General features: G+C 39.5%; 1 protein-coding gene across 1 annotated transcript in view; it reads left to right on the forward strand.

Moving 5' to 3' along the window:
- Positions 1-730: 730 nt before the first annotated feature.
- The window catches only part of LOC111158267 (osteopetrosis associated transmembrane protein 1), a 33,461-nt gene continuing 7,208 nt past the window's right edge, over positions 731-26,983 (forward strand). Inside the window, exons 1-4 of the mRNA XM_022520188.1 lie at positions 731-1,186; positions 6,476-6,590; positions 18,121-18,218; positions 26,635-26,802. Of these exons, the coding sequence (XP_022375896.1) occupies positions 785-1,186; positions 6,476-6,590; positions 18,121-18,218; positions 26,635-26,802 (783 nt within the window). The 5' untranslated portion in view covers positions 731-784. The remainder of the gene's footprint in view (positions 1,187-6,475; positions 6,591-18,120; positions 18,219-26,634; positions 26,803-26,983) is intronic.

The raw sequence follows: 26,983 nt of genomic DNA on the forward strand, positions 1-26,983 counted from the left end.
CCTCGGTCGCAGTAGCTAAGTTACAACCGCTCTACAGCTACAAGTGGCTAGTGGCTACCGTATTCGAAAATGCAGATCTAGAATTCTTCCATGATTGCACAACGACTATTAGACAAGGCGGACGTTAACAGTTTCAAGTTAAAAGGAGGAAAAAAAAAAAAAGCTCAGAAGCCACTAGGCTTCCCTACCCCAAATAAACAGATGTTATTACTTTTTCCAGATAGGACGAGGGAGGAAATTATGCTAAGAAACCACCAAGCAAAAACCTGCACAGGCACCTGCCAGCAGGCTTTCTCAAGGAACTCACTCGTAACTCCCACGGCGCAGGCCGTCCGGCTTTCTGCGGTGTGGAGTAACTCCCCAGACTTCTAGAACCCAGGGAACTCCCAAATCGGTGGGCGACCGAGGGCCGAGATCCCCGAGATTCAATTGTTCGACGTGGTGGACGCGTGTAGTCACAGAGTGGGCGAGCCTCGGCTCGGTGGTCCACAGCCCGACGCCGCTCTGGGTCTCGCATCCTCTCACTCAGGTGCTTGGAGCTGGCCGGGAGCGCGAGCCCGCCTGTGTGTGCGCGCTTCTGCACGCGCGCCGGCCCGAGGGCCGCGAGAGGCTCGCGGCAGCCAATGGGGAGGGGCGCTGCGCGCCGGAGGCGGGGCCGTGACGCGCGCGCCTCGTGACCCCGCTCGCGGCCTGCGCCCGAGGAAGCCGGAAGCGGCGGCGGTCAGCAGCACCAGCTGGGGGTGGAGAGGCGGCAGGGAGTCCCTTGGGGTTTGTCAACCCAGCAATGGGTCCGGGCGCGACAGTCGCGCGGCGGAGGTCGTTGCTTCTGCCGCGGCTGCTGCTGGTGCCGCTGCTGTGGTCGGGGCTGGCTCTGGGCGCTCTCGCCGTGGTCAGCAGACCCTACAGGGTCCTTCACGACCTCCTGTCGGAGCAGCAGTTGCTGGAGGTGGAGGACTTGTCCCTGGCGCTGCTGCAAGGCGGAAGGCTGGGGCCGCTGTCACTACCGCCGGACCTGCCGGATCTGGATCCCGAGTGTCGGGAGCTGTTACTGGACTTCGCCAACAGCAGCGCAGAGCTGACCGGGTGCCTAGTGCGCAGCGCCCGGCCGGTGCGCCTCTGTCAGACCTGCTACCCCCTCTTCCAACAGGTCGCCAACAGGATGGACAACATCAGTCGAGCCGTGGGGGTGGGTAGAGGAGCACACCCAGGACCTCCGGCGTGGAGGGTTGGGAAAGGAGGATGTGATGATGGTTTACTCAGGGCGGGGGTGGCTCAGTTTCTCTGTAAGGAAAAGGGATTGTAGTTTGGGGCATCAGAAGAGTGGGTGGTATTATAGGTCTTGGAGTTTGGAGTTTTGCCTCCATGGCTGCTTTTGGGCATCTTCTTGATACATGTTTGCAGATAGGTATGGCTGTTTTTCGTGGGGGTCCTGCAACCTTAACCCTACCTTTCCTTTCCCTCCCCTCCTTTACTCTCTTCACCCCACTCTGACACAGCTTCTTCCCATCTCTACCTGTTGTTCCCAGGAAGGACCTTTTCCTGAAACTCCGAGTGGGGCAACTGTAGTGTGGTTAGGAGGCTTGAGCTTTGTAGCCAGATAATATCAGATCCGCCACTTCATAGCAGCTTGGTCTTGGATTAGTTATCTTATAGTCTTAGTTTACTCCTTTGCAAAATGGAGAAAAACAGTTGTCTGATGTGACTGTTACAAAGATTAAACGAGATAACATATGAGAGCTTATTTTAGTGATTAAGACAGTCTGCAGCCAGTCAGCCAGGAATCCAGTTCGTATTAGCCGGCATATTCTGGGCAAGTGACTTACATTCTCTATGCCTGTTTTCTTATTGATTAAGATAAAAAGAGCTCTTAGAAAACAAGCACATAGTAGTAGTTCTCAGTTAATGGGAGCTAAATTTTTGGGAAGTGGTATATCTGTCCTCCATTTTTGGTACTCTTAGCCCTTTTCTGGTCATGTGGTAGGTCCTGTGAGGGTTTTAATGAAAAAGAGAGGGAGAAAGGAAGAGAATACATGTTCCTGGTAATAAGAAACTTACAGGGTCTAGAGTCCTAAAGGGTAAGAGTGTCAGGCCTGGTAGGAGTCATGAGGTGTGGGCTGGATATGCCTTGTAAAGGAAAAACATGAAGAATGACATTGGGATTGTGGAGAGGGAAATTTCCTCTTGTATTGAGAGGACAAGTAGTCTCACAAAAATGTGATTGGAATTATTGCATAAATCATAGTTGGTGTGACAAAACATGACCTTGCATAGAGTTGTATCCTGCTTTAAGTGAGCCTGATATTACTTAACAGATCTAGTTTAAAAAAAAATTTTTTTTTACATAAATAGGAAATTTACTTGCATTAAATAAGTTATATAGTCAATCTCTCTGTAAAGAGCTAGTTTTCAAGTTTGGAAAAAACAAATAAAACCAATGAATCACTGAAATAGCAGTTAGTAAAAGTTCATTGTGCACACACCAAAAAAGACAGTTTGTAACCTGGGAGACCTCAAACCAAAACCTGGAATGAGGCTTAGAGATGCATTGTTAGAAAGCAATGTACGTAGTATGGAAGAGTGCATTAGTTCTTCACAGAGTTGGTTACAATATAGGAACTTTCTTTTTATTTTTCATAGGAATTTTCTTAAAAGAGAATGGCTTAGCAATTACCTCATATCAATTTTGGGGAACAGTATAAGTCTGGTTTATGATTTTCCAAAGAGAGAAGAAGTGGCCCAGGTCAGGTTAACCTCACTTGTCTTCCAAGATAAGCTAAATTAAGCTTTTGTTTGTATGACTAAACTGGTTTTGTCTGATCAGGGAATGTTCAAGTCTGGTCTCCATTTGTATTTGATTTTAACATAGTTTAAATAAATTTAGGGTTACCTGCAATTTTTCCAGGCATACTTCTATTAGATATAACATATATCCCTATCTATCTGTCTTCCGATGAGTTGAAAATAAAGTACCCAAGACTTGTCCCTGTCAGTATATAGCAAGGTATGATATGACATCATGTTCTGTTTTGAGCAATTTCGTGAGTTGTTTTGTGGCCAAGGTGATTAAATAACGATACAGTGTGGATCTTTTGAGGGAGCAAATGCTTTCCTCATTTGTGTAGATACTGTGGAATTAAGAAGAGGTTAAAAAACTACCCCCCCAAAAATAAAAAAAAATAAAATAAAAAACTATCCCAGACTCTAGTGGTGCAGCATTATGGTCATCACCCAATCTGTGTTTGAATTTCCACATGAATTCCTCATTGCCCAAGAGAGGCATGGTGAGGGCCTGGGGGAGGGGTGCAGAAACTTTCTTCCTTCCTCTCATTTGTGCCTGTTAAATTCTCCCAGTGATCTGAGCATCAGGCTCACTTTACCCTTGTATGGAAGGAAGAGTCAAGAGTTTAAAAAAAAAAAAAAAAAAGAAAGAAAAGAAAAGAAAAAAAAAAAACCCTTTACTCAAACTGGATTTCCTCTCCAATTCATCTTAGACCTTGACGTCTTTCCCTTCCTTTCCTCAGTAGAGGTGGATGTGCTTTGCTAGCTCAAAAGCATTATTTCCAAGGTTCTGAGGTTCTTCATGGATTTAATAGGCTTTCTTGGATTGGTTTGGGAATTGAATCATAATGTGTAATAATGAACTTATGGAAAAAAAGTGTTCTGAGTTTCTTAGAAGTGAATTTGAAGGAATCAGTTGTTCTTTGTGTGTGGCGAGAGGGAGGTTATTTCTAGGGAGTAATGTATTTGTCCTACATAGACTCAATCTTTCCCTTAAATCAGTTTAATCAGCAAGCACATGTTATTGTTTTTTTTTAAAGGATTTTATTTATTTGACAGAGAGATCACAAGTAGGCAGAGAGGCAGGCAGAGAGAGAGGGGGAGGCAGGCTCCCCACCAAGCAGAGAGCCTGATGCGGGCGCTCGATCCCAGGACCCTGAGACCATGACCTGAGCCAAAGGCAGAGGCTTAACCCACTGAGCCACGCAGGCGCCCCAGCACATGTTATTCTTAAATATTGGGCTGGTAAAACGATACAGTAGGAAAAGAAGGATAAGGCCCAAGCTTCAAACTATCACCATAGTTGGGGGAAATAAACCTATTTTGAGAAGAAGAAAAAAGGAAAAAATCATCAATGTGACTGTTATATTTTGAACAATAGCAATTTACAGCAAAAAGTTTAAGGGAGATGCTGAATTAAAGGCGGGAACAGAGCCAGGTGGGGTTAATCAAAAGAAAACCTATAAGCTGAATTTTGAATAAGATATCCTTTATCATCTCTTCAGGGTGAATCCATATCCATAGATTGATTGAGAGAGGAGGGAAATATAACAAGGAGAAAAAGAATCAAAGGTAGAAATTTGCAAGCTATTTCTCTGTTACCGCAAGCTCATTCATTTAATCTAACAGAATTGTCTGGTGAGAATTCTCTCTTGTCACTTCCTCTTGGAATTACTGAAACAAGGACCACGTATAGTTTTATTATCTAAAGGTAAAGAATACTGTAAAGAATACAGTGAAACTTGAGTGGTATGAGTGACTGATTTCCTCTTCCTTGGAGTCATGCTTTCTTCTTTTAGTATGAACTGATAATGATTTCACTGAGCTGTTCAGCATCCTCAGAGAAGTTGCCAGGATGCTTTGACCCCCAAACTCTGAATTGCTTAGCTCTCTCTCATTCTACTTCGTTTGTTTAAAATTTATATAGGTAGGTATAGATATATAAAGATATGTATATATATTTATGAAGGTGCTAGTGATTAGGGGGTATGTACCTACGACCTTCAACATACTTTTTTTGGCTATAGACTGATAAAGTCTTAGAAATATATGGAGAAACTCAGAACATAGAATAATATAACAATCTTTCATTAGTGATCAGAACATAATGCTTCTTATGCATTTAATTCAAGATCATTGGGAACCTAGTATGTGCAGGCTAGTAGTTACTAAGGATATAGCTGTGAATAAGCAGAACTTGTAGTCTGGTAGGGAAAACAGATACTAAGCATGTAATAATACAAGTAATTATTTAATCCAGGTGTGATAAGTATTGCAGAGTAAAAAACGCCAGACGCTTCCAAAGCATATAATAAGGGAGCTGATCTTGACTAGGGCTAGTAGTAGGTAGAGTGGTCAGTGGTTAAAGCTGATATTTAAAATCTGAGAGGGTATGGGGCAAGGGTGAGAAGGAATACATGTAAAAAGTAACAGGTGTGAAGACTGAGTCTGGTGTGTTTGAGCAGTAGAAAGAGCTCAAAGTATTATGAGCCAGGAAGAGACTAGTGATCTGAGCCTGAAGAAGTAGGCAGGTACCAGGTCATGTGGGCCTTCTCGGGTTTTAGACTTTCATGTTGAAGCAGTGAGATGTTATTGAGATGTTAATTCTGTAGAATGATGTGACCAGATTCTAGTTACTTGAGGAAAAGTGGAGGGAACAGAAGATGGGGATGGAAGGGGAAGAGTAGGTGTGGGAGGTAAATTAAGAGACTCTTGCAGGAATGTGAGAAATGGTGGCTAGGCTACATGGGGACCATTTTGATGGGAGGGAGGAATGGACAGATTTCAGAGATATGTAGGAGGTAGAATTGACAGGATTTGTTAGTTAACCTCAGGGAGGGTTCTTGAAGTCCCAGTGTTTATGCCATTCCTTATACTTTCTGTATCCTCAAAACCCAGGATTCTTAGAGTGCCTGGTAAGTAAGTAGTATGAGTTAAATAACTTCGAAAGAATGAAGTGTCAGCATGACCTAATTCCTTGCTTGGGGCAAAAGGGAAAAGAAACCAATAAGGATCAAATAATTTAGGAACTTGGATTTACTTTTTTGCATAGTGTGAGTTTTCATTAAAATGATCTGTGGAAAGCATATTCTATGTGGATATGAACTATTTGGGTGCAAAATTGGTGTGTCCCATTTTCTTGTGATTTATAAGGTTTTGAACCAAAAATTTCCCAGAAGATGACACTTAAATATTTTGTAATCATTTACTCACCAGATAAATTATGTAAGTAGTATATGTTCATTGTAGAAGAATTTACTATAAAAGAGGCAAAAAAGAAAATGAAAATGACCATATTTCCAGTATTCAGAGATAACCAGTGCTACATTTTGATGAAAGCTTTCCAGAATTTTTCCTATGTATAAAAAGTAAGAAATATGATGCACGCAATTTAGCCTAAGTGGTTGACATTGTTCAACAGAAGCAAGTATTTATTTAAGAAGCAAAGATTTTCTTCCCTTGATGGTGAACCTGGTATCAATAAATATTTAGTTGTTTTTGTTTTATTATGGTTATTAATGACATAATTATTTGATTATATCAAACAAAATGTTAAAAAATGCTTTTAATAAATACTTCAGTTATTTTGATAAGGGTTTTTTTTTGTCATTATTGTTTTGTTTGTTTTTTTGCCTAAAGCCATTGTTTGGGAAGTCTAAAAATACTCAGATTGTATTTTTCTGTCTTTTTGTTACAGAATACCTCAGAGAGTCATAGTTGTGCCAAAAGTCTCTTAATGGCAGATAGAATGCAGATAGTTGTGATTCTGTCTGAGTTTTTTAATTCCACCTGGCAGAAGGCAAATTGTGCAAGTAAGTAATTCTTTCATTTTCATGTTGCAGTTATGGTTCAATAGTATAGATGTCAGATTTGATTTTAGTGAATTTTGAGATCTTTGAAGCTAGATAATACTTTTTCCCACTCAGTTTAAATGAACTACGATTAGCATCATGGTTTATTAGTGGGAATTACTTGGGCAAATATTGAAAGGCAGAAAAGTGTAGTAGTTAACAGAATGAACTTTGCAGTCAGCAGATCTGGCCTTGATTCTAAGCTCTGCCACTTCTTAACCCTGACTCACTAGCAGTCAAACCTTGGGCTTGTAAATTCTCCTCTTGGACCTTCAATTTCCTCATCTGATTTGGGGATGAATTGGAGATAATAATGGAACTTACCTTATAAGATTGTTTTTAGTATTAAATGAAAAATATTGTGTAAAGAACTTCTCTGAGTAGCTGGCACATAATGTTGAAGAAATGTTAACTGTTTAATAATAATTATGATGTTTATAATCTGTCAAATGGTAGTGATGGAAGGTGGTAACATCTGTTCTTACCAGTTTTACAAGTTTTATATGTATTTGTATAACAGAATGAGATCTATATTCAGGCACTCTTTGGAAAAATTAAAACCACTGTTTCAATTTGTGTTTTGACTACCAGCTGTGTACCAAGCAGGTCTTATTTTCCATGCCTTATAATTTAGTGGGGGAGAAATTTATGTTTATAGGAGAACCTAAGGCAGACAAATAAATGCTTTAATAAAGTCAGAGAATCCTGGGGGGAAGTAGAGATGAGAGGAAGGACACTGCTGAGAGCTAGGCATCATGGAGAGAGGCACAGAGGTGTAAAAGAGTACTAGGTGTTTTAGGGTCTGGAAGCCCAGTGGGAGGTAAAGTTGGAAAAGGAAAGTAGGACCTTGACTGATACAGTAGTTTATCACAACAGTATTTTGGACATTTACAAAACACATGGAATGTTAAAGGCAGTAAGAAGTACTACAGGTTAAAAAAATCTTTTTCAACATTTAAGCTAGCACTTTCCAAGCTTTTTAAAAAATGTATTTCATTAAAAAACAATTGAAGTATAGTTGACCTACAGTGTTACATTAGTTTCAGGGGTGCAGCTTAGCAATTCGACAATTCTATACATTACTCAGTGCTTACCACAGTAACTATAGTCACCATCTGTAGCTCTTTTTTTTTCTTTTTTGCTACGAAGACCCTGTATTTTTTCTTTTTATGGAATCCCATTGGAAGAGGAAGAGAGAGACCAGTGAGGAAGTTCTTACAAAATAGTTTAGGCAAGATGCAAAGAAAACAAAGTAAGGCATGGGCAGGAGAAATCGACAGGATTAAAAAAAATCTGTGTGCCTGTAAGTCGTTAATGAGTTTAACTTTTCCAAGGACTTGTCTTTTTGTTTAGTTCATATGAGAAAAACTAAATGGCAAAAAGACCCCTGCTAAGTTTCTTTTCTTTGTAGTACATTGCGATATATCGATTATTGACTCTTTTTAGTTTTGTCTCTATTAATTGAGATTTTCTGGTAATTTGAACAGAGGCTTGGCTGACAGTTACTTTTTTTTTTTTTTTTTTTTTTTTAATAGCAAAAATTTTACTCCTTTGGTGTAAAAGTTTCTAGTAGGGGCGCCTGGGTGGCTCAGTGGGTTAAGCCTCTGCCTTCGGCTCGGGCCATGGTCTCGGGGTCCGGGGATCGAGCCCCATGTCAGGCTCTCTGCTCAGTGGGGAGTCTGCTTCTCCCCCTCTCTCTCTGCCTGCCTCTCTGCCTACTTGTGATCTCTGTCTGTCAAATAAATAAAATCTTTAAAAAAAAAGTTTCTAGTAAAATACGATGGAACAGTTTGCTTAACCTGTATGGGAGAGCTATTTTTAAGTATTCTTAAACCCTTATTTCCATTGATATAGAAAAATATGTTAATTATAAACAATTTAAAATTAGTTAGAATAAATGGATATATATTGGGGTTCACTTCCTTTGACTTGTGTGATTTAATTTTTATATTTGAGAGGTAAAACATCTTTTCTTTAAAAGATGTTTTGTGGGACGCCTGGGTGGCTCAGTTGGTTAAGCAGCTACCTTTGGCTCAGGTCATGATCCCAGCGTCCTGGGATCGAGTCCCACATCGGGCTCCTTGCTCATCAGGGAGCCTGCTTCTCCCTCTGCCTCTGCCTGCCATTCTGTCTGCCTGTGCTTGCTCTCTCTCCCTCTCTCTCTCTCTGACAAATAAATAAATAAAATCTTAAAAAAAAAAAGATGTTTTGTGACAAAGACTTCACTAATTCAAAGTAGCTTTCTTTTCAAGTTAGTTCAAAAGAAAGAAAACATTTTGCTGCATATTTACTTAATATGATAGTTATAAAACTCTTTAGAATGAATTCTTAGGTTAACTTTGTTTTTCTGTGAGCCATCCTATCTTGAAAATATTCCTTGATTGAACTTCTTTTGAAGAACAAATGAAATGCTTACTTTTAATTAAAATTAACTTGGTCAAGACATGTGGTCAGGTAAAAGAAGCCAGGTGCATTTATGCTATTTACATGCTTGATATTATGGAAAGCCTAATCTTTTACTAAAAATATAAATGTAAAATACTCTCTTTTTCTAAAGAGCAATTAACAGTACATAAAATTAAATGTGAAAAAATTTTTTAATAGAGTTGTGCATTTTCTAGGAAAATGTAAATGCTCAGCAATGATCTGGCATCGGGTTCTCATTAAATTGCATCTCTAGCAACCAGATCTATTAAACACTAATTTCATGGGATCCTACTCTTTTTTTCTTTTTTTAAAGATTTATTTATTTGAGATGAGGTGGGGCAAAAGGAGAGGGAGAGAGAATCTTAATTCTCTTCATGCTGAGTACAGAGCCAGATGCAGGGCTTGAACTCAGGACCCTGAGATTACAAACTGAGTAGAAACCAAGAGTTGGATGCTTAACCAACTGAGCCACCCAGGTGCCCCGACTTTAATTTTCTTAATGAATGATGATAAAGGTTTCCATTTACTTGTGCACTTAGAAGAAAATCTATTTCCTACCTATTCATTGTTTTTTAAATCATTGACCTTTAGAAATATGTAGAAGAATACAAGGGATATTTACTCTTTTAATAAATGGAAGACAACAGTCATGTTATGTTACAATTTTAAAGGAATTATGCCTGGTGAGAAGTTTGTTTGGATGTTGTAATTTTGTACTGTAGGAAACTAGTAACTACTACTCCAAAATATGACTATAGAACACCAGAATATGCCACCCCAAAAAATTCCTCTTTGTTATGAGGATAATTTTGAGCTGATTACTTTGATAAACATCAGACACAGGAGAAGCTGTGAAGACAGAGTAGAAGTAACCATTTTATAAGGGAAATTTGTATTTATAAAGAAAATCTCCATTTGTAAGAGTATTTCCTTCTCTGTTACCAAGAAACAGATGACTCTAAATCACAAATGAATCTTAAAAATGGAAAAGGCAGGGACATACATCTACATAACTAACCTTACATTTGTTTACCGTGTTTCTCCTGGTCAGTTCTTCATAACCAGCCTCCCTCATACTCTTTCTTTGTTTTTAGCTGAAGGTGACATTTAAGCCTGAATTCTAAGCCATCTATTTGAGTTACTCATTTTTCTTGTGTGTCTGCCACGTATATATGATACAAGTTAACAAACTTCTGTTTGTCTTTCTCTTGTTACCTGTCTTATTACAGGAGCCCTAGTTGAGAACTTAGAAAAATAGAGGGAAAATTATTTTTCCTCTACAATATATACATGAAAATCACAATATAAATTTAAAATTTTCTGGATTATTTGCCTTTTTATATAAATACAAAGAAAAATATTTTTCTCAGAATTTGTGTGAAATTATTAAACTCAAGCCACTGACCCATTTGCCTCCATTACCTTTTTGTGATGATCTAGTTAATTAAATTTGCAAATACACCCCGATGGGTGAGGCCAACAATAAGGATCTTTAATGATGAATACTATGGAATCCATTCATTCTAGCACCTAAAAGATAAAATAGGAAGGGAAAAAATGACAAAGTATGAACAAAAACTACTGATATGTTTAAAAAATTGGGTTTTTGTTGTTGTTTGTTTTTGTTTTTGGATTTTTGTTTTGTTTTGTTTTCATAAAAAATTGTTTTTATTTGACGACAGAGATCACAAGTAGACAGAGAGTTAGGTGGGGTGGTGGGGAAGCAGGCTCCCCACTGAGCAGAGAGCCTGATGTGGGGCTCCATCCCAGAACCCTAAGATCATGACCTGAGCCGAAGGCAGAGGCTTTAACCCACTGAGCCACCCAGGTGCCCCTAAAAAATTGTTTTTAATGGAGAGTTAAACCAATATGGTATCCATCTTGTAAGAATGTATCTTTTGATATAAAATGACTATTTGTTTCATCCTCTCTGCTAGCAAATGCAGAACTATAATTATACTGGTAAAAATATTTTTAAGTGAATTTAAGAGACCATTTTTTAAAAAGATTTTATTTATTTATTTATTTTTTTAAGAAAACACTTTTTTTTTTTTAACATTTCATTTATTTATTTGACAGACAGAGATCACAAGCAGGCAGAGAGGCAGGCAGAGAGAGAGGGGGAAGCAGGCTTCCCCGCTGAGCAGAGAGCCCGATGTGGGGCTCGATCCCAGGACCCTGAGACCATGACCTGAGCCGAAGGCAGAGGCTTTAACCCACTGAGCCACCCAGGCGCCCCAAAAGATTTTATTTATTTATTTGACAGACAGAGATCACAAGTAGGCAGAGAAGCAGGCAGAGAGAGAGGAAGGGAAGCAGGCTCCCCACTGAGCAGAGAGCCTGAAGCAGGGCTCAATCCCAGGACCCTGGGATCATGACCCAAGCCGAAGGCAGAGGCTTTAACCCACTGAGCCACCCAGGCACCCTGAGACTATTTTTTAAAAAGAATATTACTTAAAATACAAAAATACAAAAAAATTTAAAAGATTATTAAAAGGACACCTGGGTGGTTCATTTCCCGACTCTTGGTTTTGGCTCGGGTCATGATCTCAGGGTTGTAAGATTGAAACCAGTCTCAGTGTGGAGTCTACTTGTCCCTCTCTGTCCCCCTCTGCCCCCACTTTTAAAAATAAATAAATAAATAAAAGCTTAAAAAGGATTATTAAAAATGTAAAAATATAAAAGCTAAAATACTGTTTAAAAGAATATTATTAAAATTAATACACTGCCATAAACCACCTTTCCTTTCTACTTGATCTAGCTGTGGGTTGACATCTTGTCTCTGCAGTTATTAGTTGATGAAATGAAGGCTAGAAACCCAATAGAAAGGAGAGTGTGATCCATGTACCACTCCTATCTCTTTTATCTTTAGAATTCCTGTGTCTTTGAATGATATTAGTCTTGGTAGGAAAGAAGCTTCTGGAAATTGATGGAGACTTAAAAAAAATGTTAATAGCTCAGCTCTTACAATTCACGTTACAAATAACACAGAAACTAGTTCTTGTGGAGACTGCTAAGTAGTAAAGAAAATATATTAATATTTCTCCTGTACAGAATTTTAAAGCTGTTATCAAAAGTGTATTGTTGACATAGGGATAGTCTTCTTGTTGACATACTTCTTAGTTATCCTGTGCATTTGATAGTTGAATAATTAGCAGGCTCACAAGCTTTGATGAGACCATGGATTGTTTTATGGTAAAGTGTTTTGGTTCTCTGTTTTTTCTTTTTTGAACTATATTAAAATATAATGGACATATATGAGTTTAAAAAGGTGTACAGTGTATTGATTTGATGTATATTGCAAAATGATTACCATCATGGTGTGAGGTGTAATGTGTCACATAATTACCATTTCTTTTTTGTGGTGAGAAAGTTTAAGATTTACTCTCTTAGCAATATTCAAATATAGAAGTATATAAGACAGTATTACTAACTATAATCACCATGCTGTACATTAGATTCCTGGGACTGACTGATCTTTAAACTGGAGGTTTGTATCCTTTGACCAACATCTCCCCATTTTCTTGAGCCCCATGGCAATCACCATCCTTCTCTTTCTATGAATTCAGCTGGGGTTTATTCCTGGACTCTCAGTTCTATTCCATTGGTCTCCTTTCCTGTGATAAGAGTCAGTCTTACCTAGTTGATGGAATTTCCAGGAAAGGGATTTATGATAATTGAGTTTCTTTTGGAAGATCTGTTTTTAGGTAGATAAGGGCAATTCACAGAAAGCTGTCTGCATTTACTGTTTTTCAAGTGACTTTAGCTCAAAATAATCTTTAAGGAAAGGGGCATACTTTTAGCACTTACTGTGTCTGTCTTCTTTAAAAGTCAATATTAAGTGGCTCAGTCGGTTAAGCCAGCTCAGGTCATGATCCCAAAGTCTTGGGATTGAGCCCCAATCGGGCGCCCCCATCAGCAGAGAGTCTGCTTCTCCCTCTGCCCCTCCTCCTGCTCGTTCTCTCTCTCTCTCTCTCTCTCTCTCTCTCACATTCTCTCAAATAAATACATGAAATCTTTAAAAAAAAAAAGTGAATAATAAAACTACATTGTTAACCGAAAGTTCAGTTAAGCAGAACCCCTCTTTCTCATTTTATCTACATGGTAATTTACTAAGCATTAGACTCACTTATTTGTATCTTCTAATTTAAGAAGTCTCTGTTTTCATACTCATTAAATCTAATTATGTTCTTCAGGTACAAAGTTCTCAGAGTTTATACTATATTTTCTGAAGCTTGCCCTATTTTTCAAAAATTGGTGATTGTCTCTGTTGTTTTCTATAAAACTAGTTTTACAAAACAGCAGAGATCTTTATACAAACTCCTAATGGATGCCAAATACTTTATCTGAAGATGCTAATAAATTCCGTCATGATAATTTAGGTCTATGTATCTTAACTTGAATCCTCCACACCTTTAAGAATGCCTCTTGAGCTGATGCTCGAGCCCTCACTGAGAAAGAAGCTATGCTAATCTGTCCTTGATGAGGCTGCATTGATTATCTGAGATGTGGAAAATTCATAATAACCACTTCACTTAGTGCTTATAGGAAGCTTTATTATTACTAATATTCCTTAACTTACTAATTTCTAAAATATATAGCTTCTCACTGCTTATAACATTATGCTCCCAATTCCTACAAAAGCGTAAAAGAGGAATTTTACTGGAGTTACTTTATTTTAAATCAGAAAGTTAGGGCTCTTTAATAATGAAGACATTTAAAATCCTATTGTATAAATGACCTCCTTTGTGCTTTATAATACCACTCTTAATGATCGTTGAAAAATTTTGATGGTACTGTATTAATGTGGTACTTAACAAGATGACCAGTCTATATTAGCTTTTGGATTAATTTTCAAATTAATTTAAATAAAAAGGAATGGTTGTCAGTAAAGGAGAAGAGATTAAGTTCTTTTGTTCAGAGGAAGCTTCCTTTATAAATGATTTTTTTCATTTGTTTTTATTTTCCATAATTATCCTATAAATTACTTTTTTATAAAGAAATTATTTCAATTACATACCGTGTAGAGAAGAAATTGCCACTGCTCTCTCACATTCATGTTTTTTATACTGGCTGGTTGTAAGAGTACAGGGACCCACTCCTCTGTCCACATACTGTGTGTCAGTTGCCATGGCTCATTAACATGGTGTTCAATTGCTATGGATGAAATTGTATTCTCACTACTCCCTGCAAAATGTCAGCTACAAAACCAGAAAACCTGTTTAATCTTTTCGGCCAATATACTAATATTCTGCATATTTGTAGTTGTATTTGTTTTTATATATTATGTACTGCTCCTTGCGTGAAAGGATTCAAGGCTACTTTGTGGTGACATTAAACCAGGATTAAGAGGGGTTTATGTTATCTTTTTTTTAAAAGAATTTAGTGTGTGAACTCTTCGAAAGCTGACAGATGGAGTAACATTTTCCAATAGTAAAGAAAAGGTGGTGTAAGGAAGAGACTATTTAACTGAAAGTATGTTTGGTATTTCAGTGCCTTGCTAACTTGATGTATGATCTTCAGTGTATTACTTTATAGCTCTGAATGGGACTCACATTCCTGAGAAGATAAAGATGTGCAGAATGCAGAATCTAAGAGTTCAGGGAGGGAAAGACTCTAGGAATAGGTTCATCAGGGGTCCCCATGCATACCTGGCACACACCGAGCCCTGCGCTGGGGCATAAGGGGGTGAATAGGGATGAATTCCAGCTCAGCTTCTGGAGGCAGAGTGCCTTTTTGAGATTACTCTGCCCAGAGAGGATGTCTTTTTCTAATTTGCACAAAGGAGTTTTAATGTGCTGGTTGCTGCCCTCCTGCTCACCAAGTTTAAGGCTCATGTCAGTTGCTAATACTGATCAGTTGGTAGTGACTGTTTGAATCCCTGTGTCGGGTAAGATATCTATAGGTAGTGGAGGAAGGAGAAGTGGCATATAGTTATTGATTCCCAGGATTGAACTTTAATGGTTTAGAATATATATGTGAGGGGCGCCTGGCTGGCTCAGCTGGAAAAGCCTGCAACTCTTGATCTCGGGATGGTGAGTTTGAGCCCCACTTTGGTTGTAGGGATTGCTTAAAAATAAAATCTTTTAAAAAAAAGAATATAAATGTGAATATTTTATTAATTTCACAGTGTTTGGAAATGCAGGCTCAGGAATCAGACAGAATAGGAATTCCAGGTTTTTCACTTAACAGCTTTGTGACCATAGGCAACTTCCTTAATGCTCTAATCCTCTGTTCCTTATTTAGAGAGTGGGGATAATGATCATGCCTGCCTCTTAATATTAGGAGAACATATGCATATGTCACAGTGTGTCATAGCCTAGTGTCTCCTGTAGGGGAGGGAAAAAGTAAACCTCTTTTCTCTACCCGTTTTAGGTTCTCTGGCTGGAACTCTAAATTAGACTGGCCAAAAACAGATTGAGAGAAACAAACAAGTTTATTAACATGTCCCAGTGATGGGAGAGACAGACGGGAGTAATCCAAAGGGATGGCTAGAATTTGGGCTTACCCATCATCTTAGGCCAATCAAAAGAAAAGGTGTTTGGGACTTCTGGGTGGAGGAGGCAAGTTATGGGAAGGTGAACCAGGAAAAGGAGGATAAACCAGGGTTGTTTAGTCAGGTCGGTTATGCAGGTTTAAGTTAGAGCCTTTCCGTTGGTTAGAGCTGTTAGAGTCCACTTCCTTTCACCGTGAGAGGAGACATCTTTACAAATGGAAATTTCCTTTATAAATGTAAAATTTGGGGGCGTCTGGGTGGCTCAGTGAGGTAAGCCTCTTTGCCTTCTGCTCGGGTCATGATCTCGGGGTCCTGGGATCGAGCCTTGCATCGGGCTCTCTGCTCAGCGGGAAGCCTGCTTCCCCCCTCCCTGCCTGCCTCTCTGCCTACTTGTGATCTCTCTCTGTCAAATAAATAAATAAAATCTTTCAAAAAAAGTAAATTTACCTTAGGAAACATAATGGTGTTCCCTGATTTAGAGCTTTTTTCCTGCTTCTGCTGGTTCCCAGTGGTTGATACGCCAGGGGCACCTGGGTGGCTCATTCGCTTAAGCAGCCGACTCTTGATTTTCAGGTCATGATGTCAGGGTCGTGAGACTGGTCCTGAGTCCAGCGTGGAGTCTTCTTGAGACTCTCTCCTCTACCTCTGTCCCCTCCCCCCATCCCCACACTTGCTCTCTCTCTCTCAGATAGTCTATATGCATATTTTGAGGGGGCCATATTCTAGTACCTTTCACTACCTACTCTGTCTGTCTCTTACCCATTGAATTCTTTCTGTTTGCACTGCCACCTTTCTCCCAGATAATTGTAAGAGCTTCCTATCCTGCCTCTCCACTCCCAGTTGGGAGAGATCATATTAGACAGCCCTGAGTGGGTATAATACACAGCCATCAGTTGAAATTAAGGACAAGAGTAGAGTGGAGTAGGGGCGCCTGGGTGGCTCAGTGGGTTAAAGCATCTGCCTTCGGCCCAGGTCATGACTCCAGGGTCCTGGGATCAAGCCCCTCATCGGGCTCTCTGCTCAGCAGAGAGCCTGCTTCCCTTCCTCTCTCTCTGCTTGCCTCGCTGCCTACTTGTGATCTCTGTCTGTCAAATAAATAAACTCTTAAAAAAAAAAAAAAAGAGTAGAGTGGAGTAGGTACTAAGGCATAGAAAATATTTGGAACTTCCTTGTGGAATAATTGGTAGGGTGTCTACAAGGATTGTTTTGTGGCCCTGAGATTAGCATTAGAATTGAGTCCCTTAATTATAACCTTAGAATTTTCTCTAATAGTGTGCTGCAAACAGAATTGGGAGTAGAGAAAGTACCCGGAGGTTGTCCAGGATTAGAGATGTTTCTGAGTATGTGGAATGTAAGGAGGGCAAGGACTCCAGAAGAGTGAGACTGAAATGGCTGACCCCAAGTTTCAGGATATGAAGCCAGGTACTTGCACCTACATCCTAGATAAATAGAAAGCAAGAGGACTGAACTTGAGCTAATGTTAAGCAAGAGTATCAAGTTGCAGAGGAATAGCATTTATTTCAGATTCTAAAAAAGCATGTAAAATAATTGTTTTATTTCCAGACTTTACTTAAAGCCCCTTTATCAGTATTTTAGGCCAGATTCTTACCAGTTTGTTTCTCTGGTCTCACAACTCAATAAATTTAAAAGAGCAAATTGAAAAAGGTTAGATGCAACAGAAGTGAAGATGGAAGGGACACACACAACTACTAAATTTGACACAAAAAAGGATCAAAAAGCATATGAATTTAGGTTAAATTAGTGTAGGATAAATAGTCTGATGCCCAAACAGCACTAAGAGTACCTTTATTAAGTCAGCATTTGATAGCTGATGTTCATGATTAAGACTACAGCATATGAGGGGCACGTGGGTGGCTCAGTGGGTTGGGCCACTGCCTTCGGCTTAGGTTGTGATCTCAGGGTCCTGGGATCGAGCCCTGCATCAGGCTCTCTGCTCAGCGGGGAGCCTGCTTCCCCCCTCTCTCTGCCTACTTATGATCTCCCTCTCTGTCAAATAAATAAAAATAAAATCTTAAAAAAAAAAAAAGACTACCGCATATGAAAAATCAATTTAAATTTTATTTGGTGTATTGTTTTCATAAAGAGAGTATGCGATTATTTTAAGGTTTTTGTGAAAATGGTTATGATAGTAAAAAAAAACTTTTAGAAACTAAAAGGGGTAATTAAGCTACATGTATTTGAAAAATTCTCCCTTTTTTTAAAAAAAATGATTTATTTATTTATTTATTTATTTATTTGAGAGAGAGACAGTGAGAGAGAGCATGAGAGAGGAGAAGGTCAGAGGGAGAAGCACACTCCCCATGGAGGTGGAAGCCCGATGTGGGACCGGATCCTGGGATTCCGGGATCATGACCTGAGCCGAAGGCAGTTGCGTAAGCAACTGAGCCACCCAGGCACCCTGAAAAATTCTCTTATGTGCAACACACAATGCTTGTTTGAATAAAGAATTACTATAGTTTGAAACAGAAGATGATTGCTTGAGAGATAAATGACATTTTATAATTTTTGCTGGAGATACATTAACATATGTTTCTGTTTTTTTGACAGATTGTTTAACGAACAAAAGTGAAGAATTATCAAATAGCACACAATACTTCCTCAGTCTATTTAATCAAACCTTGACCTGCTTTGAGCATAACCTCCAGGTATTTTTTTTATGATACTTGAAATTAAAACGCTGCCTTGTACAAATGCTTAATGAATAATTCAACAATTTTTTTTTTAGCATTAACTGTTGATATTTACCTATCCACACAATGTAGAGGAGTAAGTGGACCTGGAGTTTTGCTAAGTTCTTAATATTACTGGCCTTTAGGAAAATCATCAAAACTTTAGTTTTCTTATTTGTAAGGTGGGAACAGTAAAATCTATCCTGCCTACCTTCAAGTATTTCGTAGCGAGGATCCGATGAGATACTGAGTATGAACACAGTAACTTAGGCATATGATTGTTTAATTAAAAACACAATGTTGGGGGCGCCTGGGTGGCTCAGTGGGTTAAAGCCTCTGCCTTCGGCTCAGGTCATGATCCCAAGTTCCTGGGATCAAGCCCCGCATCGGGCTCTCTGCTCTGCGGGGAGCCTGCTTCCCCCTCTCTCTCTGCCTGCCTCTCTGCCTACTTGTGATATGTCTGTCAAATAAATAAAATCTTAAAAAAAAAAAAAAAAACAACACAATGTTGTTCTGACAGTAATTTACCTTGGCTTTGTTTATGCAATAAGGTATTATGTAATGCAGTATATGATTCTGTCTACAGGCAGCTAATTCTTTGCCTTAGTATTTGCTTGATTGTATTTTACCTGCTTTAAAAGGCACTGCTTAGTAAGGTAGCTGAATTATAATATAAAAGGTAGCCTTTAAGAAACCTACCCTTGGGGTGCCTGGCTGGGTCGGTAGAGCATGTGACTCTTGATCTCGGGAATGTGAATTCAAGCCCCATTTTGGTTGTAGAGATTACTTAAAAAAATAGAATCTTAAAAAAAAAAAAAAAAGAAACCTCTTTCTGGTTTTTGTTTTCTCCACCTCTGACCCTTGAATGGTCTTGGAACTTTCCTGGTGGTTTTGAGGGCTGAGATTGGAACTCTGATAAAATCCTAGATTTGGAATTTGCTTAACAAGCAAGTAATCCCTGCAAATAGATGTAAAAATGTTTAGTATAAGATATATATGATTTCATCTTTAATCAATGTGATGACACGGGATTACGAATTTCCCGGAGAATAAGAAGGACTGTTAGATAAGCAGGTCCCAAGAGGCACCCTCTCTTTTGATTTCTTTTAGTAATTTAATGGTTTCATTTTCTGCATTTAAACATCTTTTCTCTATCTGAAATATATTTTGGCGTACGATGTGAGGCATAGCTCCAAGCCTTTTTTCCTGATGAAATGAATTGTAGAACCAAGTTAAAAAAAATTCAATCATTTTAAGATTTTATTACAGTTACATTACACTTAGATCCATCATTTGGAAATAATTGACATGTTTATGATACTGAGCTTTCCTGTTTAGGAATATGGTATATTCTCTTTTTATTGCTGTAAAATAGAATATAAGACTTACAGTTCAGTGGCATTAAGTATATTCATGTCATTGTGCAACTATCACCAGCATCTATCTCCAGAAGTTTTTCAAACTCAGGCTCTGTATCCATTAAGCAGTGATTCCGCATGTCCTCCTCCTCTAGCTCCCAGCAACCACCATTTTTCTCTATTTTTTAAATGTCCTCTAACACAGTCTTACTGATTTATTTAGTTTCGTATAGGTTTTATACATTTCCAATGCTTATTCCAAGGTATTCTATTGCTTTTGGTGCCATTGTGAATGACATCTTTTCTTCCCCCGCCACAGATTTTCACTGGTTACTTTCTTTTAAAATGTTTTATTTTGAAATAATTTTAGATTTACAGAAAAGTTGCATAGGTAACGCAGAGAATTCCTGTATATTGCTGACCCAGTTTCCCCAGATGTCAGCCTGTGGTACCATGGTCTATTTGTCAAAACTAAGAAATCAACATTGGTACAGAGCTGTTAACTAAATGCCAGACTTTATTCTGATTTTACCACTTTTCCCACTAATATCCTTTTTCTGTTTAAGGATCCATTCCAGGATAACAAGTAACTGGTCACTCCTTAAAATTTCTATCGTATATGTAGCTACATTCCCTTTCTTATTCCAAATGCTATTTTTTTGTGAGTTCTTTCTTCCCTTGAGTTTTCTTTAGGTTTAAGGGTACGTTCGTTTTTATTGATCTTTCCAAAAACTTGTGTTTGGTTTTATTATGTCCTGAGTGGTTTATTTTTTCCTCTTAATGTGTTTATTCTTTTGCATTTATTCCTCCTAGAATCTTTCGGTTAATTTTGTCTTTTTTTTTTTTTAAAGATTTTATTTATTTATTTGACAGGCAGAGATCACAAGTAGGCAGAGAGGCAGGCAGAGAGAGAGGGGGAAGCAGGCTCCCTGCTAAGCAGAGAGCCCAATGCAGGGCTCGATCCCAGGACCCTGGGATCATGACCTGAGCCAAAGGCAGAGGTTTTAACCCACTGAACCACCCAGGCACCCCTAATTTTGTCTTTTTTCTAGTTCTTTGAGTTGACTGGTTAATTTTGTTCCAGCTTTTCTTGCTCAACAATAAAATAATTTTCAGGTTGTAAAGTTTATAACTTTGGCCTTTCTGAAAATAGATTCTGATATAAAGGGATTACATTGCATTTATTTCTAAATTTCTAATTTTAATTTTGATTTGTTCTTTGACTTAAGAATTCTTTGGAAGATTGTTTTTTATAGGAGTGACATGATTTCTTTTATTTGCATTAGTACATCTCAAGTTTTATTGAAATTGTGACCAGTAAATGTAGCCTATCTATATTTTGGAATTTATTGAGATATCTTTGTGACTTAATAATTATTAAAAATGTTTTAAAAAAATTTTAAAAAGATTTATTTATTTTAGAGAGCACAAGCAGGAGGGGCAGAGGGAGAGGGAGAGAGAATCTCAAGGAGACTCCGCACTGAGGGCAGAGCCCGATATGGGGCTTGATCCCAGTGCCCTGAGATCAGGACCTGAGCTGAGATCAGGACCTGAGCCGAGACCAGGAGCTGGATGCTTAACCAACTAAGCTGCCCAGGCAACCCTGAAGGTTTCATTACGTAAGCATGATTGGTTAACTGGTGATTAACTCTGTCTCCAGCTCCTCTTCCCTCCTTAGAGGTCAGAGGTAGGGCTGAAAGTTCCAACCTCCATTCATGCTTTCTGGTGAACAGCCTGCATCCCGAAGCTGAAGGGGACTCCCAGCCACCAGCCATCTGATTAGCATACAGAGGCACTCTTTTTTTTTTTTTTAAAGATTTTATTTATGTAGTTGACAGAGAGAGAGAGAGATCACAAGTAGAGAGAGAAGGGGAAGCAGGCTCCCCACTGAGCAGAGAGCCCGATTCAGGGCTCGATCCCAGGACCCTGAGATCATGACCTGAGCCGAAGGCAGAGGCTTAACCCACTGAGCCACCCAGGCGAGAGGCACTCCTTTTATCTGCATACTCCAAAGGTTTTTAGGAGCTGTGTGCCAGGAACCAGGACAAAGACCAAATATCTATTTCCCATTATTACCACACTTAAGCCTCCTGGGATCTGTGACAATTTTTCAGTCTTTCCTGTTTCTCGTGACTGATAATTTTGAGGAATACTGGTCAAATATTTTATAGAATGTCCCTCAATTTGAGTTTGTCTAATGTTTTTCCCCTGGTTACACTGGGACTGTGGGTTTTGGGGAAGAGCTCTGCAGAAGTGAAGTGTCCTTCTCGCCACATCCTGTCAGAGATACACAAAAATGACCTGGTTTACCCCTGACGGTGTTATCCTCATCACCTGGACAGGGTAGTGCTTGCAGGTCTCTTCAATGGAAAGTTACCTTTTTCTTCCTCTTTCCATATTCTATTCTTTGGAACCAAGTTATGAAGTAATAGGAATGGGGGTGGGGAAATTAAGCTTTAAGTCTTGGAGGGGGGAGCATTTACCTAAATTATTTAGCAATCTTTCTGTAAGGAGGATTTGCCACTTCTTCCACATTTATTTATTTATATCAATATGGGCTCAGGGACATTTATTTCATACATTGGGTTGTAATTAATTTTTAAAAGTTTTTCTCCTGAGGCGCCTGGGTGGCTTCGGTCAGTTAAGTGGCTGCCTTCGTCTCAGGTCATGATCCCAGGGTCCTGGGATCAAGTCCCAAGTGGGGCTCCCTGCTGAGCAGGGAGCCTGCCTCTCCTTCTTCCTCTGCCTGCTGTTCCCCTTGCTTGTGCTCTCTCTCTTTTTCTCTGTGTCAAATAAATAAATAAAATCTTTAAAAAAATAAATAAAAGTTCCCTCCTATTTGTTGAATGAATTCTTTTTCATTGAGGCATTGGCTCTCCTGCATAGTAATCTATTTTCCCTTTGAATAATTTTATTTGCTTGTTTTTTAAAAATTTATTTTATTTTGTTTTCTTTTTCTATCCATTGTTAGGCTCATCTTACTTTCTTATGTGCTTATGTGGTAATGTAATAGGATGGTTGTACCAGATTGGGAGGGCTGGAAGAAATCTCTCTCTCTCTCTCCATGTAGAGTTTGGTTTCTGTAGCTTGGCTTTCAAAAGTTACCTCAAGGGACGCCTGGGTGGCTCAGTTGGTTAAGCGGCTGCCTTCGGCTCAGGTCATGATCCCAGCGTCCTGGGATCGAGTCCCACATCCGGCTCCTTGCTCGGCAGGGAGCCTGCTTCTCCCTCTGCCTCTGCCTGCCTCTCTGTCTGCCTGTGCTCTCTGGCTCTCTCTCCCTCTGTCTCTGACAAATAAATAAAATAAAATCTTAAAAAAAAAAAAAAAGTTACCTCAAGCAGGCTCTATGCACTCACTTCAACAAATATTTATTGGGCACTGATTATGTGTCAGGAGGCAGTGTTTTGGGCACTGAGGATAGAGCAGTAACCAAGACAGGTAAGATTTCTGTTTTTATAAACTATGTCCTAGTAGGGGTAAGATTAATAACAAAGAAATGAGGTAATTAAGAGTAATGAGTCCCAGAAAAGGAGTGTAGTGTACTACATTAGGTGGGCAGGGAGTACCTCTCCAAGCAGGTGAATTTTGAGATTATCTAAAGTTTAAGATAGAGTCAGCCACAGGAACAATGTTTTCCTTAGAAGCAAGGATAAAGGCCTTGGGGAAGAGAATAAGCTTGGTATGTGCCAGGAATAGGAAGAAGGCCCATTTGGCTGGAGCACAGTGGGCATATGTGAATGTGATATGGGGAGATAGGCAGAGGCCAAATCATGTAGAACTGTGCAGAACAAAGGAAGAAATATGGATTGAATTTTAAGCACAATGGGAAGCCATTTAAATCAGGAATGTGACATGATATGAATTGCATGTTAATACAGCATTCTGGCTGCCCTGTGGAGAAACTCAGTTGAACCTAGGCAAGAATGGAAAGAAGAAACCTAATTAAGAGGCTGTCACAGGAGAGAGATGGTGTGGACTGGGGTACTGGCTGCAGTGTTGCAGAAACGTAGATCAATTCAGGATATATTTTGGAAGTGTATCTAAGAGGACTTGCTGGTAGATTGGGTAATTCCTGAGAATGGTGGAGGCTGATGGAAAAGGAAGAAGAACCAGGGTTCTCCTAGGCTTTTGGCTCTGCGTAGCTGAGAGGATGATGGAGCCTCAGGAAAGACTGGTTGTAAGGGATTGGGATTCTGTCTTGAACAAGTTAAGATGAAATAGCTATTAAGTATCTAAGTTGAAATATCGAATAGTGTTATAAATGAAATTGGAGTGCAGGGGAGATGCGTGAGCTGGAGATAGAGATTTGAGAATCGTCAGATCAGGTACAGATGACATTTAAAGCCGTTGAGACTGGATGTGAGTGAGTGAAGCTATATGATATAAAGAAGCCCCAAAGACTGAGTTCTGGGGATATTAAAGGTAGTGTGTTTGTGTGTGTGTGTGTGTGTGTGTGTGTATGTTTGTGTGTGTAAGGGAACCAGCTAAAGAGACAGTGGTGCACTGGGACGAGGCGGTGTGAGAGCACCTGGCTCCGGGGGTCCCAAGCACACCAGGTGTGGCCGCTCATTGCTGACTAAATCCAAAGGCAGAGAAATGAATGGTGATGGTGTTGAAACCAGAAAGGAATTTCAGTGAGGCCTACACTGGGAAGTGGGGCTGGGGTGGGGGATGGGGCTGAGTTAGCCTCTGAAAGACTGTCACCAAAGTGCCTGCCAAAACTCCTTCCAGGTTTATATAGGAGAATGTGGGGCAAAGGTGGGCGGAAACCTGCAGGCAGTCTTTGAAGGTCAAACGGATCATTGTCATGGAATCATTCCGGGTGGGGTCTTACAGGCTAGGGCAGTTCTTGCAGCTTCAGGGGGTACTGTTGGCTCCCATTAGGGGATGCTCTGCCCTCAGGGTCTTCCACTTGAGTCAAGAGACCAATGGGAAAGAAAAACCCTACTAAAAAGTTTGAGTCAAAAGGGAAGTAACGAAGTCCTCTTTCTTTCTTTTTTTTTTTTTAATTTTATTTTTTATAAACATTAATATATTTTTATCCCCAGGGTTACAGGTCTGTGAATCGCCAGGTTTACACACACGATGTCCTCTTTCAAGGGTAGCAATGAAACTGGTGATGTGGGCTGTGGCAGTGGCTCCAAGCTCGGTGACTGGGCTGGGATGTGGGTTTAAATTCCAAACCAGATCCATCTGGGGTAGTTAAGTGTTTGTAGATGGCTTCTCTGGAAACCTGTACTGTCTTGGTGGCTGTGGAAAGACTGTTTTTTGTGGATGGATTTGCTGGCAAGTTAGAGCTACTGTGCTCACCTGTTGCATCTCTAGAGGATAGTGGGTGGGCGCAGAGGATCAAGGTTCACAAGGGACTGGTTCTGGTGAGTCCCTCTGGGGCAGGAATTGTAGCTTGTCTTACAGTATAACCTTCCTGTAAGGAGAATTGCATGTCACCTCTTTCTATTTTAGGTGTTACTCAAGTGCCTGGATTTACCTTTCTTTTCTTAATCTCTTCAGTAAGGAAGTTAGGACACAAGGCACTGGGCTCTGTCATCCTCTTCCCAGAACGCTACTTCCTCATTCCTTTCAAGCACTGCAAAGCTTTTTTCGTTAGGCTCTGCCCTCGTTTATTCAGTCAGTCCCCATGTTGATGGAGATTTTTATCTGGTTCAGTATTTTACGATTACAAACATGTCTTTTTTTCCCATATAACTTGGAGTATTTCTCTGACTTTCACTGTCTGGTGGATTCCTAGAAGTGAAATTATTCTGTCAAAAGGTATGTGCGTTTTACATTTTCATATCAGTGGCTAAATTACATTCCCCCTTCAAGGTTCTGTGCTCTATGTTTGACCTAACACATTTAGCTAAAAGCACCAGGGTTCTGTGAAAAACAGGTCATGTGCTTTTTCTTGTGGCAAAACTAAGGAGACTGTTTCTCTGTCAGATAGATGGTGAGGGTAGCATTGTGGGGGCTACATCAGTTGAATTCCTTTAATTTTTCTTCTTCTCTTTCATTCCAGCATTTTCCTTTAGGCTCTAAGGTAAAGAATAAGGGGAAGAGAAAGCAGGATTGTGAACTGACTGGTTAAGCACACTTGTTCTTGAAAAGACAAATTTCGGTTCGGGAAGTAGAAAAGGTTGAGATTCAGTAATATAATATCTTATATGTTATATCCACTACCTTCACGTTAGGTTATATAATTTTTTGGCATTAGTCCCTTTTTGTTGACTAGAGAGGCCTGGATTACAAGCCTTGGGATAAGAGAGTGGAGTGGGGATGTAGTTTTGGTGCCTTTTCCTTCCCCATTAATAAAGTCCCCTCTGTTTCAGTAAGGCAGACTTCAGTGTTAAGTCAGCTCAGGCAAGGACATATTTTATTTATTCTGTGAGAGTAAGCTAGATAATGACCAGATGATTTAGGAAATTTTTGGTATTTAGGCATTAGTAATTTGGCATCTGAGCTGTTGTTCTCTGTTACCAGTGGCTAGTACAGTGGTTTTCTTCCTTCCTTCCTTCTTTCCTTCTTTTAGAATCTAAAGTCTAAAAGAAGGAAAGAAGGAAGGAAGAACTTCCTTCCTTCCTTCCTTCCTTGTTTCCTTCTTTTAGATTTTATTTATTTTAGAGAGAAAGAAAGACAACATGAGTGGGAGGGCAAGAGGGAGAGAGAAAATCTCAAGCAGACCCCACACTGAGCGCGGAGCCCACTGCAGGGCTTGATCCCAGGACCCTGTGATCATGACCTGAGTCAAAGCCAAGAGTCCGATGCTTAACTGACTGTGCCACCCAGGCGCCCCTGTTTTTGCTATATGCTTGCCTTTCATACCAGGTCTCTCTAGTCCTTGAGATCTATAATACAGGTAGTGGTAGCAATATATTATAGATGATAAAACTGAGGCTTAACAGTGATTTACTAATCTGTCTAGCATCACAGCTCTGTACTTCAATGTGCTATATTTTTCCTGTACTTGTACTCTAGGAGGCCAAATAGCTTATGTTAAAGAGATGTAATGTATATTATATGTGCCTTTGATGTTTTAGGGGAGCATTCACAGTCTTCAGCAGTTAAGGAATTATTCAGAAGTTTGCAAAAACTGTCGTGAAGCATACAAAACTCTGAGTAGTTTGTACAACGAAATGCAGAAAATGAATGAACTTGAGAATAAGGCTGAATCTGGAACACATTTATGCATTGATGTGGAAGATGCAGTAAGTAATTCACTTCTGATATGATGTGTATTTTGCGGTATTGTTGATTGTGCCTTTAGTATCATTATCCCCTTTAGAGGTAGGTTGGAATCTGTATATGCTGTCTTCAACTAGGAATTACTGGTTATAAGTAGTAAAATTTTAAAATATCCTGATCTGTCAAACTAAAATGGACACTAAT

Source organism: Enhydra lutris, unplaced genomic scaffold (assembly GCF_002288905.1).
Source record: "Enhydra lutris kenyoni isolate GAN:26980312 unplaced genomic scaffold, ASM228890v2 scaffoldscaffold58, whole genome shotgun sequence".
NCBI classification, from domain to species: Eukaryota; Metazoa; Chordata; class Mammalia; order Carnivora; family Mustelidae; genus Enhydra; species Enhydra lutris.